General features: G+C 45.5%; 1 protein-coding gene across 5 annotated transcripts in view; it reads left to right on the top strand.

Annotated features, from left to right (window-relative positions):
- Positions 1–15,352, top strand: part of LOC115138387 (palmitoyltransferase ZDHHC14-like) — a 108,342-nt gene extending 92,990 nt beyond the window's left edge. For 4 of the 5 annotated variants that reach the window (XM_065025655.1, XM_065025653.1, XM_029675194.2 and 1 more), the window contains 2 exons: positions 4,018–4,120; positions 14,006–15,352. In XM_065025655.1, coding sequence (XP_064881727.1) covers positions 4,018–4,120; positions 14,006–14,440 — 538 coding nt within the window. In that variant the 3' untranslated portion in view covers positions 14,441–15,352. The remainder of the gene's footprint in view (positions 1–4,017; positions 4,121–14,005) is intronic. The other variant, XM_065025654.1, reaches the window with a different exon arrangement.
- Positions 15,353–15,488: the final 136 nt, after the last annotated feature.

The raw sequence follows: 15,488 nt of genomic DNA, 5'->3' as shown, positions 1-15,488 counted from the left end.
GTGGAGGCTCTGGTTCTACACTCTCTCTGTGGTGGAGGCTCTGGTTCTACACTCTCTCTGTGGTGGAGGCTCTGGTTCTACACTCTCTCTGTGGTGGAGGCTCTGGTTCTACACACACTCTCTGTGGTGGAGGCTCTGGTTCTACACACACTCTGTGGTGGAGGCTCTGGTTCTATGTTCACACACTCTCTGTGGTGGAGGCTCTGGTTCTGGACACACTCTCTGTGGTGGACACTCTCTGTGGTGGAGGCTCTGGTTCTACACACACTCTCTGTGGTGGAGGCTCTGGTTCTACACAGGCTCTGGTTCTACACTCTCTGTGGTGGAGGCTCTGGTTCTACACAGGCTCTGGTTCTACACTCTCTGTGGTGGAGGCTCTGTTCTACACTCTCTCTGTGGTGGAGGCTCTGGTTCTACACTCTCTCTGTGGTGGAGGCTCTGGTTCTACACTCTCTCTGTGGTGGAGGCTCTGGTTCTACACTCTCTTTGTGGTGGAGGCTCTGGTTCTACACTCTCTCTGTGGTGGAGGCTCTGGTTCTACACACTCTCTCTGTGGTGGAGGCTCTGGTTCTACACACTCTCTCTGTGGTGGAGGCTCTGCTTCCCACTCCCAACATGCCTCTCCTCATGTTCTACACACTCTCTGTGGTGGAGGCTCTGGTTCTACACTCCCAACGTGTCTCTCCTCATGTTCTACACACTCTCTGTTGTGGAGGCTCTGGTTCTACACACACTCTCTGTGGTGGAGGCTCTGGTTCTACACACTCTCTCTGTGGTGGAGGCTCTGGTTCTACACACTCTCTCTGTGGTGGAGGCTCTGGTTCTACACTCTCTCTGTGGTGGAGGCTCTGGTTCTACACTCTCTCTGTGGTGGAGGCTCTGGTTCTACACTCTCTCTGTGGTGGAGGCTCTGGTTCTACACTCTCTCTGTGGTGGAGGCTCTGGTTCTACACTCTCTCTGTGGTGGAGGCTCTGGTTCTACACTCTCTTTGTGGTGGAGGCTCTGGTTCTACACACTCTCTCTGTGGTGGAGGCTCTGCTTCCCACTCCCAACGTGCCTCTCCTCATGTTCTACACACTCTCTGTGGTGGAGGCTCTGCTTCCCACTCCCAACGTGCCTCTCCTCTTGTTCTACACACTCTCTGTGGTGGAGGCTCTGCTTCTGTGTGGAGGCTCCCAACGTGGAGGCCTCTCCTCATGTTCTACACACTCTCTGTGGTGGAGGCTCTGGTTCTACACTCTCTCTGTGGTGGAGGCTCTGGTTCTACACTCTCTGTGGTGGAGGCTCTGGTTCTACACTCTCTGTGGTGGAGGCTCTGGTTCTACACTCTTTGTGGTGGAGGCTCTGGTTCTACACTGTGGTGGAGGCTCTGGTTCTACACACTCTTTGTGGTGGAGGCTCTGCTTTCTTTGTGGTGGACTCCCAACTGTGGTGGAGGCTCCTCCTCATGTTCTACACACTCTCTGTGGTGGAGGCTCTGCTTCCCACTCCCAACGTGCCTCTCCTCATGTTCTACACACTCTCTGTGGTGGAGGCTCTGCTTCTCACTCCCAACGTGCCTCTCCTCATGTTCTACACACTCTCTGTGGTGGAGGCTCTGGTTCTACACTCTCTCTGTGGTGGAGGCTCTGGTTCTACACTCTCTCTGTGGTGGAGGCTCTGGTTCTACACTCTCTCTGTGGTGGAGGCTCTGGTTCTACACACACTCTCTGTGGTGGAGGCTCTGGTTCTACACTCTCTCTGTGGTGGAGGCTCTGGTTCTACACTCTCTCTGTGGTGGAGGCTCTATTCTCCCCTTTTACAGTCCAGTTTTCCCCCTCTGATGAGACAACACGCAGCAGCTCCTCTGTGGCTTGACTGTGTGGTTAACTCTAAGGCTCCATTTCAAAAGGAACCTTATTTCCTATGTAGTGCGCTACTTTGACCAGAGCTTAGGCATAGGGTTCCGGTCAAAAGTAGGGCCTCTATATAGGGAATTAGGGTGCCATTTTGGACACGCATAAAGGCATGGTACAGTGCGTCAGTAGCAGGTCATTAATAGTGAGACGAGAAAGTCTCTCCTTGGTAAAACACGTGTACAGACTAGGGAGAAATGGAATTAACAGGCCAGAGTGGTTAAGGAGGCTTTTAGCCCAGGGGTTGTCAGTGTGTTTTACTGCTCTCTGTGTGAGAGTCCCAACCCAGCCTCCACTGCCCACAGCATTGCTCACTGGTAATGACTCTACTGGTTGGCAGGGGGAGATCCTCTATGGGCAGGTGGTGGGCAAGGGGGGTGGAGTGTGTGTGTGTGTCTGTTTCTCTTCTTCAGTTCACCTCCATTGAATTCCTGTAAGAGACGCCATTTCTCAGAGTCAACAGGCTCTCTGTTACTGATTACCCTACACACACACACACACACACACACACACACACACACACACACACACACACACACACACACAGGCCTCCCTCAGAGCTGTGTTTCCACTGGAAGAGTTGTTTGTATTCCGTTAGAGCTGATCTGTGTCACTGTTTCATATCATCACACGGCCCCTGGATGTTATCACACACGGCTAGCTCATGACTTCTCTATGTGCTTACACATAACCACACACACACACACCCTTATACAAACACACACACACGCGCTCAGACACACACACACACATACACACTATGACAATCCTGTTGCTTAACCTCAGCAGGTTCCTGCCTAACCAGCCATGTCTCAGCCTAGCAACGGTAGTGATCGAACAGAAATAATGATTCACTCCACTGATCTTTGCACGACCTCAATGATTGACTACCAAGAGGAGCGCCTGCATACAGAGTGAGACATTAGGCAGGGCACAAATCTCCCCTTCGGGGGTTCCCTGGTGTCTGTCTGTGGCAGCTGTGTAGATTAGGCCCTCTTATTCTTTCACAATATTTGACTCTCTGAAAGGAATTTCATGTGTATTCTGCATCCTCTTAACGTTGAGTTACATTGTGTAAGGATATCTGCCAAGGATTTGAAATGAGAGTATTCAAGGAAATCAAAGCATTTCATTCACAAAATCTGTGTTTATAAGAATCATGGACACTCTTGCTGACAGTTGTGGCTGCTTTGCGTGATGTATTGTTGTCTCTACCTTCTTGACATTTATGCTGTTGTCTGTCCCCAATAATGTTTTTTACCCTGTTTTGTTCTGCTGCCATGTTGTGTTGCTACCATGTTTTTGTCATGTTGTGTTGCTACCATGTTTTTGTCATGTTGTGTTGCTACCATGTTTTTGTCATGTTGTGTTGCTACCATGTTGTTGTCATGTTGTGTTGCTACCATGTTGTTGTCATGTTGTGTTGCTACCATGTTTTTGTCATGTTGTGTTGCTACCATGTTGTTGTCATGTTGTGTTGCTACCATGTGGTTGTCATGTTGTGTTGCTACCATGTTGTTGTCATGTTGTGTTGCTACCATGTGGTTGTCATGTTGTGTTGCTACCATGTGGTTGTCATGTTGTGTTGCTACCATGTTGTTGTCATGTTGTGTTGCTACCATGCAGTGTTGTCATATGTTGTTGTCATCTTAGGTCTCTCTTTGTGTAGTGTTGTCTCGTCATGTGTGTTTAAATCCTATATATTATTTTATTTTTTTCAATCCCAGCTCTCATCCCCGCAGGAGTCCTTTTGGCATGCCGTTATTGTAAATAAGAATTTGTTCTTAACTGACTTGCCTAGTTAAATAAAATACAAATAAATGTAGTTTCGGCAGGATCACTGCAAAATAAATATACAGTTTCAGCATTGCTTCAAAGTACAGTATTGAAATAGACTTGGACCTATGCTTGATTCATTTGTCGAGGAGGTAGGACCCTGTAAAATCAGATTTTTTTTCTTGATTCTACTAAGTTCAATAAAACGTTTTAATGTCTGGATTCCTTGATTGCATCTGCGTTCTCCGAAACACAGATATTATATAAGGCGTTAAGGAAGGGATCTACAATATTATTAATATCATTGAATAGTTTCCTCAGATGTTTCTCTCTCTCTCTCTTCAGTCTCATCGACAGAAGAGGCTTTGTCCAATTGGACACGCCGCAGCCCATCCCGCCAACCAATGGCATCACCATGTACGGATCCACCCAATCACAGAGCCACATGGTAAGCCATTCTCCACTCAATCATTTCCAAACCTACTTATGGCCATCATGTCATTGAAAACCCTCAAACTCAGACCCTGGTCATCTTAATATGGCTTATGTATTGCCTTCATTACCACATATACTGAACAGACATGTAAAATGTTGGTTTCATAAGCTGAAATAAAAAATCCCAGACATTTTCCAGATGCAAGAAAAGCTTATTTCTCTCAAAGTTTGTGTACAAATTTGTGTACATCCATTTAGTGAGCATTTCTCATTTGCCAAGATAATCCATCCGCCTGACAGGTGTGGCATATCAAGAAGCTGATTAAACAGGATGATCATTACACAGGTGCACCTTAAAAGGACAATAAGGACAATAAAAGGCCACTCTAAAATGTGATTTTTTTCCCCCAAAACACAATGCCACAGATGTCTCAAGCTTTGAGGGAGCGTGTAATTGGCATGCTGAATGCAAGAATGTCCACCAGAGCTGTTGCCAGAGAACTGAATGTAAATTTTTCTACCATAAGCAACCTCCAACTTATTTTTTGAGAATTTGGCTGTACGTCCAACCGGCCTAACAACCGCAGACTACGTGTAACCATGCCAGCCCAGGATCTCCACATCTGGCTTCTTCACCTGCGGGGATTGTCTGAGACCAGCCACCCAGACAGCTGATGAAACTGAGGAGTGTTTCTGTCTGTAATAAACCCTTTTGTGGGGAAAACCCATTCTGATTGGCTAAGCTTGGCTCCCCAGTGGGTGGGCCAATGCCCTCCCAGACCCACCAATGACTGCACCCCTTCCCAGTCATGTGAAATCCATAGATGAGGGCCTAATTCATTTATTTCAATTGTCTGATTTCCTTACATGAACTCTAACTCAGTAAAATCATTGAAATTGTTGCATTTATATTTTTGTTCTGAGTATATAGTGTATTTGGAAAGTATTCAGACCCCTTGACTTTTTCCACATTTTGTTACGTTACAGCCTTATTCTAAAATTGATTAAATTGTTTATTTCCTCATTCAACCTACACACAATACATCATGATGACAAAGCAAAAACGTTTTTTTTTTTTTTGAAATATCATATTTACTTAAGTATTCAGACTCTTTACTCAGTACTTTGTTGAAGTACCTTTGGCAGCCTCGAGTCTTCTAAGGTATGACGCTACAAGCTTGGCACACCTGTATTTCGGGAGTTTCTCCCATTTTTCTCTGCAGATCCTCTCAAGCTGTCAGGTTGGATGGGGAGCGTTGCTGCGCAGCTATTTTCAGGTCTCCAGAGATGTTCAATTGGGTTCAAGTCCGGGCTCTGACTGGGCCACTCAAGGACGTTCAGAGACTTGTCCAGAAGCCACTCCTGCGTTGTCTTGGCTGTGTGCTTTGGGTCATTGCCCTGTTGGAAGGTGAACCTTCCAGTCCAGTCTGAGGTCCTTAGCGCTCTGGAGCAGGTTTTCATCAAGGATCTCTTTGTACTTTGCTCCATTCATCTTTCTCTCGATCTTGATTATTCTCCCAGTCCCTGCCGCTGAAAAACATTCCCACAGCATGATGCTCCCACCACAATGCTTCATCGTAGGGATAGTGCCTGGTTTCCTCCAGATGTGGCGCTTGGCATTCAGGCCAAAGAGTTCAATCTTTTCATCAGATCAGAGAATCTTGTTTCTCATGGTCTGAGATTCCTTTAGTTGTCTTTTGGCAAACTCCAGGCGGGCTGTCATGTGCCTTTTACTGAGGAGTGGCTTACGCCTGGCGCCTCTACCATAAAGGCCTGATCGGTGAAGTACTGCAGAGATGGTTGTCCTTCTGGAAGGTTCTCCCATCTCCACAGAGGATGGCCTAACAGTGACCCATCTTTGGCTGACTCACCCTGGGAAACCCAGGACACGGTATTGCAGCTGTGCGTGGCAGTGCCAGCCTCTCCAGCTCTCCACTCATAGTAGCCTGGTGTTTCAGCTGTCGTCTTATATCCTGCAACGTATTTCATCTGTAAACAACGGCTCAACTGTCAGCCTTGCAAACTAGATGGATAAACTATCCCAATCAATCTCTGGGGAATTATGATGACCAGCGGTGTTATTGCAATCATCAACATTGGTACTTGGTTTAGGCAAGGGCAGGGTAGGGTCAGAGCGTCGCTCTCTTTTCTCTTTCTCCCTCTGTATACCAATTCTCTCTCTCTCTCTCTCTCTCTCCAGAGGTGTTCCTGATAAGATGCTGTGCAAGATCTGTTAGGATAGACAAACATTGTTCCTCCCCTCATCATCCCACGCTCGAAAGCCCACAAACAGGGCTGTTTATCTCTCATCTTTATCCCGCTCAATCCAAATCTATTTAGCCAATCTCATTTCCATCTCTGGTCGACAGATTGGAGCAAATCAACTGTTGGGATTCCAAATAGGGGGTTGTTTATGTTATTATACTCACAGATTTTACCCATGATGCACTGTGATCTGGCATTATGGCTGGGAAATAGGTCAGCAGGGGGAGGAGGGACTTGTGTGTGTGCACTGTGACAAGCAATGTCATTGTGGACTGTGGTGTGTATGACTCCTTGGCTTTCCCCACTGTCAACAGTCCCTGTCCCCCTCTCGCAAATAAAATGACATGTCGGAGATTTGGGAACCCCAGGGAGGGATTTCTGTGTGTGTGCATGTGCGTATGTTGTGCTCATGTGCAGTGCACTCCCTTTCCCCCTCTGATTCCTACAAGCTATCAGGCAGACTGACTGGACATGCTGACAATCTAACTAATGTTCTCGGAGGCTTTGACATGTCAGAAAGAGACTGATGGATAGAAAGCAAGAAATGGATGATAGGAGAGACAGAAACAGAGATGGGGAGAATACATGCTCTTTTAGAGAGAAGGCTCCTACAGTAAAATCATGGAGAGAGTGACTTAAACAAGGCCCTGTCAGCTGACAGTGTAATTGGTGTCGGAGTATCGGATCAAAGGGCGTGAAGCTACACATGTCACTAGATGACGGTCAGGGGGCAATGTTTTGAAGCCACCGCACCTCCATCTTGGCAGTCCCCCACTAATGTAAGAAATGTTCTGGAAACTATAGATATGCATTTATTAATGTCGGCATTTGTTTTTGCAACATTTATTATATTACAAACACAAACAATTATTATGTGAGTTAAACATGTTTAAAAATCCTTAAAGTATCATTTTTTGATCTACACTACAACAACAAAAATACTCAAATTTTGTCCTTGAAACATTTGAATTGGAATACTTGTAGAATTCCATTCATTCCTATAGCAAACTGCTTATTTTGGGGAGTGCCAATATGGCCGACCGGTGGCTTCAAAGCCTCTCATTGGCCAATACATAGCAACAGCAATCCAGGGTTTTAATATACATTATTGACCGCACCCCACAATCTGGCAGAGAATGGAAGAAAGAGTCTGTATGGGAGTCTGGTGGCCCCTTAGTGAACAAGCCATCGTTTCCCTCCTCGTACATTCTAACTACTCGCTACAGTCCTCTGAACTTGAATCCAATGAGCTCTTAGAATAAATCGGACCACATAAAATAAGCCCTTGTTAGCGGTGTTCCTGTCCCGCTAACTCTGGTCTTATTGAATTGTTCTAAAGATGTGTCATGGCCATCTGGAATGCTTGAGCTGGTTGTTTTGGCTGGGAGACAGGTTTGACATTCCATAACTTTATCACGTGTAGAAATAGAGCCCATCTGTTAAACAGTTATTATTAGTAATATACTGCAGTAATGACTTCCCACGGGGGAACCATTTGAAATGTCGCCACTAACATCTATCTTTAGTCACCAACTTGGAGAATGTGGTGTGTGCATTTGACAAGACAAGAGAGAGAGTTTACATTGCGAATTGCGCCGTTGACTCATCCATGGTCGTCATGTAAATAGTGAAAGGCAGTGTGTCAGTGTACGTAGGCAAATTGGGGAATAATAATCAAGTGCAGAGAATCCAGTCCATTTCCATCCATTTTTATGTATGTTCTCTAAAGACATGGTAGGCTGAACAACAGAAGCCTCGACACCATGGCAACGGTGACATCATGCCATATCACACCATCCGTCACAGGCCCCAGTCAGGAAGTGACCGAGAGAACAGTATGTGCGAGCGAGGTGACATCTAGAAATGGCCATGACCTCTAGTTAAAATAGCATCCACTTTGTTCTTCCTCTCGCTCTGTCCATGTTTCTGTAATACTTACCAGCACATCTTTATCTCACCTTTTCTGTGGTGGCTGGCAGCTATTTTTACACAACAAAGGCTTTACAGATATAGATTCTGTCTGTTTCTTCTTGCCAGCTTCTTCTTGAGTAATGGATGACGACACACACAACTCCCATTGTAGACTCTCCCTTTCTCTTCAGTATCTCAGCTGTTTCAACTTGCCAGCTTCTTCTGGAGTAATGGATGACGACACACACAACTCCCATTGTAGACTCTCCCTTTCTCTTCAGTATCTCAGCTGTTTCAACTTGCCAGCTTCTTCTGGAGTAATGGATGACGACACACACAACTCCCATTGTAGACTCTCCCTTTCTCTTCAGTATCTCAGCTGTTTCAACTTGCCAGCTTCTTCTGGAGTAATGGATGACGACACACACAACTCCCATTGTAGACTCTCACTTTCTCTTCAGTATCTCAGCTGTGTCTACTTGACTGGTGATTGCTAATTCATTAGACGGAATAGCCAACACTGCTCACCTATGTGTCAAACTCATCTAGCTTGAACAGCCCTAACATGAATGTTTACACAGCCGTCATCGTTTTATTGCCTGAAACACTCTAGATAAACACTGAAAATTCAATCAGCGCGTGTCTACAGTCAGCCGTGATGAAGATACAGGGTAGACGTGCAGGGTTTCGTTCAGGCTAGGTCAGGGTTGGTTGGTTTCCTCTCTCCCTGGCAAGGTGAGAGCTGCTCTTCCTGTAGCCTGCTGAGCTGATGAAAGGTTTACGACCAGGGCTAAACTTATCAGAGCTGAACTTCACTATCTCACAGGCTCATAGCACAGTGAAGCCTGCCAATGTGGGTAATGACAGCAGGCTCATCTGCCCCCTGTTCCTTCACCCACACCTGGGCAGAACAGTGGGCAGCAGCCCCGGACCCAACCTTGTCCAGCAACTCAACCTCTAAAGTCATTTCAGCCAAGGAGATAGTCCAAGCTCATTAGTAAATAATACCACGCTTCTTCTTCCAAAGGGCAGTATGGAGCTGACACATAAAATGCTTTCAGAAAGTCACTTTTGGAGTGCAGCTTTGCCAAAACAGGCCGCGGAGCGGCAGGTAGCCTAGCGGAGAGCAGTGTTGGGCCACAAACGGAAAGGTTCCTAGTTTGAATCCCCAAGCTGACTCTGTGAAAAATGTGTCTGTGCCCTTGCGTCTGCTAAATGACTAAAATGTAAATGTAAAAATGATTAGATTAGGAGCAGTGATCAGATTGTGGGGCTTTTGGATGTGCATTTGTCAAAGAGAAGCTTTCGACTCGCTGACATTGGGATCAGGCTAAAGCTAAACTAATCACGATGCAAGTTTGCCCATGTTAGAGGATCACTCCAGTTGTTTCATTACTATAGGTTGATGTAAATACAGTGTGTTGCTTTCTTAATAGCTCCATGTAGATACCAGCGTTTCTCTTCTCTCCCAACGTCTTTCTGTCTGTTCTGGTAGGGTCTGACTAGGGTTGCACATTTTGGGGAATATTCAGAGGTGATAACTTCATGTGGGAATTAACGGGAATATATGCAAATTAATATTAATACCATAGATGTTTTTTGCATTGGATATATTTACCACATCATATGGAGACAAACACACATTTTACCTTTATCATAAGAAGACATAATTGAAAATGATTAAATCCTTACAATAGAAATTTAAAAAAAGCTTTTTAGTTACGAATTGAACTTTAATTAAATGAGTTGACTCTTCACATGGGGTGATTTCACTGAACAACAGAAGAAAGGGACTATCGAGTGATCCCCAATGATCCATCGCATTTCCTAAAATGTTAGTCTAGAAACTAAAGCTTTGATTGTCTTCCTCTCAGGCTTCCATGTCTTCCCCCTGGACCTCCTCAATGTCCACCCCTTGAACATCAGATTCTGAGGCCTCATCTTCACTGTCGCTTTCCAACCTTGTTGAGGATGGCTCGTTGTCAGGCTCAAAAAGCCTCAAATTTGCCTGGCTGGCCACCAATTTTTCAACCCTTGTATTGGTCAACTTGTTGCGTGCTTTGGTGTGTATGTTCCCAAACAAGGACCAGTTGCACTTTGAGGCGGCTGATGTTGGTTGGAGTTGGAGGATGATGGAGGCAACAGGGGAAAGCGCCTCAGATCCACAAAGTCCCTTCCACCAGGTGGCTGATGAGATATGTTGGCATGACTGCCATATTGCATCTCCATCCCAAAGCCCTTGCTTGGAAGTGTACTTCGCCAGACTGCCAAGAACCTTGCCCTCATCCAGGCCAACGTGACGAGACACGATAGTGATGACACCATAGGCCTTGTTGATCTCTGCACCAGACAGGATGCTCTTGCCAGCGTACTTGGGGTCCAACATGTATGCTGCGGCTTGTATGTGCTTCAGGCAGAAGTCTTCACGCTTTTTTTATGTGTTTCAGAACTGCAGTTTCCTCTGCTTGGAGCAACAGTGAAGTGGGCAGGGCAGTACGAATTTCTTCTTTTACATCTGCAAGCAGAGTCTGAACATCACAGGATGACATTATCTCCCTCGATCCGTACAATGGCTACTGCTATAGGTTTCAGTAGTTTCAGGCTGCTTACCACTCTTTCCCAAAATAAATCATCCAGGAGGATGCTCTTGATGGGGCTGTCCATATCGGCAGACTGTGATATGGCCATTTCTTGGAGAGACTCCTTCCCCTCCAGGAGACAGTCAAACATGATGACAACACCACCCCAACAGGTGTCGCTGGGCAGCTTCAATGTGGTGCTCTTATTCTTCTCACTTTGCTTGGTGAGGTAGATTGCTGCTATAGCTTGATGACCCTTCACATACTTAACCATTTCCTTGGCTCGTTTGTACAGTGTATCCATTGGTTTCAGTGCCATGATGTCCTTGAGGAGCAGATTCAATGCATGAGCAGCACAGCCAATGGATGTGATGTGAGGGTAGGACTCCTCCACTTTAGACCAAGCAGCCTTCATGTTCGCAGCATTGTCTGTCACCAGTGCAAATACCTTCTGTGGTCCAAGGTCATTGATGACTGCCTTCAGCTCATCTGCAATGTAGAGACCGGTGTGTCTGTTGTCCCTTGTCTGTGCTCTTGTAGAATATTGGTTGAGGTGTGGCGATGATGTAGTTAATTATTCCTTGCCCACAACATTCGACCACCCATCAGGGATGATTGCAATACAGTCTGCTTTCTCTATGATTTGCTTGACCTTCACTTGAAGTCTGTTGAACTCTGCATCCAGCAAATTAGTAGATACAGCATGTCTGGTTGGAGGGGTGTATGCTGGTGTCACGCCTTGGTCATTGTATTTTGTGTTTTTGTTATATGTTTGGGTAAGCCAGGGTGTGACATGGGTTTATATGTTGTGTTTCGTATTGGGGTTTGTAGTAATTGGGATTGTGTATGATTAGGGGTGTGTCTAGTTAGGCTTGGCTGCCTGAGGCGATTCTCAATTGGAGTCAGCTGCTTATCGTTGTCTCTGATTGGGAACCGTATTTAGGTAGCCTGAGTTCGCGTTGTATTTTGTGGGTGTTTGTCCCTGTCTCTGTGTTGTAGTCACCGGATAGGCTGTATTAGGTTTCTCGTTCCGTTTGTTGTTTTTGTAATTCTGAGTTATTTCATGTACCTTTTCATTCATTAAAGTCATGAGTAACCTACACGCTGCATTTCGGTCCGACTCTCTTTCTACAAACGAAGAACGCCGTTTCAGCTGGGTGAAAAACATTCAGAAATCTCTTCCAATACACATTGCCTGTGAGCATCAGAGGTGAACCAGTTGCATACACAGCTGGAGCAAGACACTCATCAGCATTTCTCTGACTATGTTCCTCCATTGAGTCAAAAAAAACTTCTGATTCCAGGAGGACCATGAGCTGTTGCTATCGATAAGGTGTCTGGTTCATCATTTTCTAGAAGTAGAGGAACTTTTGTCAGAGGTTGCTTGTTGTGAGCGCTGAGGGAACTTTATGCACTTGGCCAGATGATTCTGCATCTTTGTTACGTTCTTCACATATGATTTGGCACAGTATTTCCAAATGTACACAGCTTTTCCTTCTACATTAGCTGCAGTGAAATGTCTCCACACATCAGATAGTGCCCGTGGCATTAAAAAAATGAGTAACAAAAAAACTAATACAATTCCATGTACAGATAAATAGTTAAGCAGTTAGACTAAACAACTCCTTTTGTAAGATAAATGTTTTAAAATGAAACATATATGGAATATATTAACACGCCTCAGTTAGTAGGCTCAAGCAAGCTAAAACCCACATGGTAGCAAAAAACGCATTAGCTGAAATTAACAAGTTATAAATTATTTAAACACACTTTGCCGTAGGCTACTATTTACTAGTTAACAAAAAATGATGTATGTCATATAAAATATATTCACTCCACCCGGTATTGTAATCAAAACCAGAAAGCATGTAGTCCTTGGCTCAGACAGTGTAGTAGTGTGGGCTCAATAGCATCTCCTTAGTGTGCAAAATCTTGAATCGGCTGCACATGTGATGCAAGAGTGCACTGCACATGTGATGGAAGGATGGACTTTGCATGCAGAGGGTTGCAATTCCATTGAATCGGGGATAATTCCCAGGCTTAACATCAACAACATTCCGGAAAGTTTCCGACCCATTGCAACCCTAGGTCTGACTCTGATGAACCAACCCTCTCAGGCTGGAGTGTATTTCTGGTCGGCGCCCTGTACTGTGACTGTTCTGATCCCTGTGTATAACGCTCTCTGAAAAGCTTATTTGTCTCCAGGCCTGGCTGGTACCAGCAGACAGACTGTATTGGAGACAGTAGGCCGGGGTTCTCTGTCAGTGAGCTCTGAGATCTCTGCTTCCAGTAGGGATGATACATACTGGCTGGAGCAGGCCCCTTCAGTAGCGGTGTCTCAAAGGAGAGACTAGGAGCCTGCGATGTGAGAATAGCCTCTCATGTCAGGCATCTAGGTGCAGAACGCACTGGACAATACAACTTGAGACGAATGTGAGACTACTAGCAGCTAAGTTTGAGTCCAGTGGTTGAGTTTGTCTCTGAGTGACTATAAAAGAAGCCAAGCTCATAAAAGGACATCAACTGATATGAGAAACTTAAGTAGTCCTATAAACTAACACTCTTAACCTGGTGTGGTTATGCTTAGCCAGACAGGTGATTTGAGGAACAGATTATCTTCTATTACTTTAGTCTCCTGTGAACGTGAGATCTAAGAAGACCTTTCAAAGCACTAATGCCAGGTGTGTCATGGTGGATCATCAAAAGGTTTCCCATTGATTTTTGTGTGTGTGTGTGTGTGTGTGTGTGTACTCTGCCTGCCTTTCAGTTTTGCACTTTGCCACTACATCTGATAAGTATTAGATATGCTATAGATATGCATTCCATGTAAACTATTTAGGTTCCAGAGACATCAATAGCTGACTTAATGGCCCGCCGTCTCAACTTCATGTATTGAATTCACTATGCATTTGGGTCACTTTGAACACAGTTTTTTTCTCTCTGGTGATGGTTTACTCTAACACAGTTACTAACACCCCATGTTCTCTTCTTAATTCACTACACTCGTCATGTTAACCTCTTGCTCTGTTTACCTTCCTCTTCTATCACCCTCACATTCCCCTCCAATCCCTCCCGCTTAACATGTCTCATTACTCTCCCTGCACTCGTTCCTTTACTCCCACTCTCCATCTCTCCCATCTCAGTGTGATCAAGCCCAGTGCATTCAGAGCACCAAATTCGTTTTGCAGGCTGCTGCCACACCTCTGCTGCAGAGTGAGCCAGTCATCCTCACAGACGAGGCGTTTCTACCAGGCAGAACATCATTAGGGGGTCCCTGCTCTGGAGCCCTGCCGCTGGGGGGTCATCCGACACCCCCTACCTCCACCCCCAACCTCAGCTGTGACAACAACATGCTGCCTCTCCGGAACGAGCAAAGCGACGGGCTACGACACCATCACACGGACGGGGGCCACCACCACTTCCTCACGCCCGAGGAAGCTCCCTCGCCACCGGGCATGCTCCCCTGCGGCAGTCCCCTGGGACACAGCCACACCATACAGGGCTTCTACAATCCAGCCAGCCAGGACTCTCTACACGAGGACTCTGTCAGAGGCCTGGTCAAACTCAGCTCTGTCTGACAAGGGGTTCACTCAAACATCCCTCTGTCCCCCAAAACGCTCCTCCCTTCCATCCACACCCGTGCCAAACAGTGGGTCGCCCCAACCCTGAATGTCTGTAACCAATATCCTCTCCGTCCACTAAAATCACAGGACTTGAGCCTCTAAAAGACTGTGGTACTATTTGGGAGCAGAACTGACCGGAACTGGGACCTTCCCTCCTCAGCCAACAACTTGCCAAACCTCTGCATCATAATGAGGGTTGTTGCTGGTGAAGGGCCCAGGGGACTGTGCCATATTATAAACAGTCACAAACGTACTGTTTTCTACTGAAGCATAGTCCACTCTCCTGGGAGGGGGACAGACAAAGGATAGGATTTGAGGAGGAAAACAGAAGTGGTAGGTGTATGGCTGTCTGTCAGCTATTTTAAAGTCTAAAAAAGTGTTGTGACAGCTGTTCCTAAATATGTTAAAGAAAAGCTGCTTTATTTCTGTCATGAATCACGATTCTGGCATTTTCTTTTTTTGTACAACGGACTGTGGCCTACTTGTTGATCACTAATGGACAGTGTCAGCCTTTCTGAGGAGATTCCGGTTGATAGTCGACAGTGCAATCAGTAAACAAGAGTTAGTGTCATCATGTTGCTAGCCTTAGTGGAGTTGCCAACGACCGGATGTATCCGGTTTTCAGGGATAAAGCTAATTCACCCTAGCTTCCTTTTCCGCTGAAAACCGGATGTGGAAACTCCGCTCAGGCATTTTATTTTATGCCTGCTGCGTTAGGTTATCATGTTGCATATCATAATTCATTTCTTATTTTTAAATGACATGTTAAAAAGATTTGGTATTGTGTTGTGCCATACTAAGTTTTTTTTTCTTCTTCACATTATACTTCCTGTGGATATATTAATAAAATCACATATTTTTAAGGTACTCGATTCTCTCTGTTGAAGCCGAGCCCCAAGGTGACCAGTTGAAAGTCATGTGTTGACTTCATCATCCTTTGGTAGGTCTTAAAAAAAGGTAGCCTTGTGACGATTCAACAGTATAAAATCATTGTACATGGTGT

This window comes from Oncorhynchus nerka, linkage group LG12 (assembly GCF_034236695.1).
Source record: "Oncorhynchus nerka isolate Pitt River linkage group LG12, Oner_Uvic_2.0, whole genome shotgun sequence".
NCBI classification, from domain to species: domain Eukaryota; kingdom Metazoa; phylum Chordata; class Actinopteri; order Salmoniformes; family Salmonidae; genus Oncorhynchus; species Oncorhynchus nerka.
Note: the sequence above shows the minus strand (reverse complement) of the source record. Positions and strands in the feature narration are given on the sequence as shown.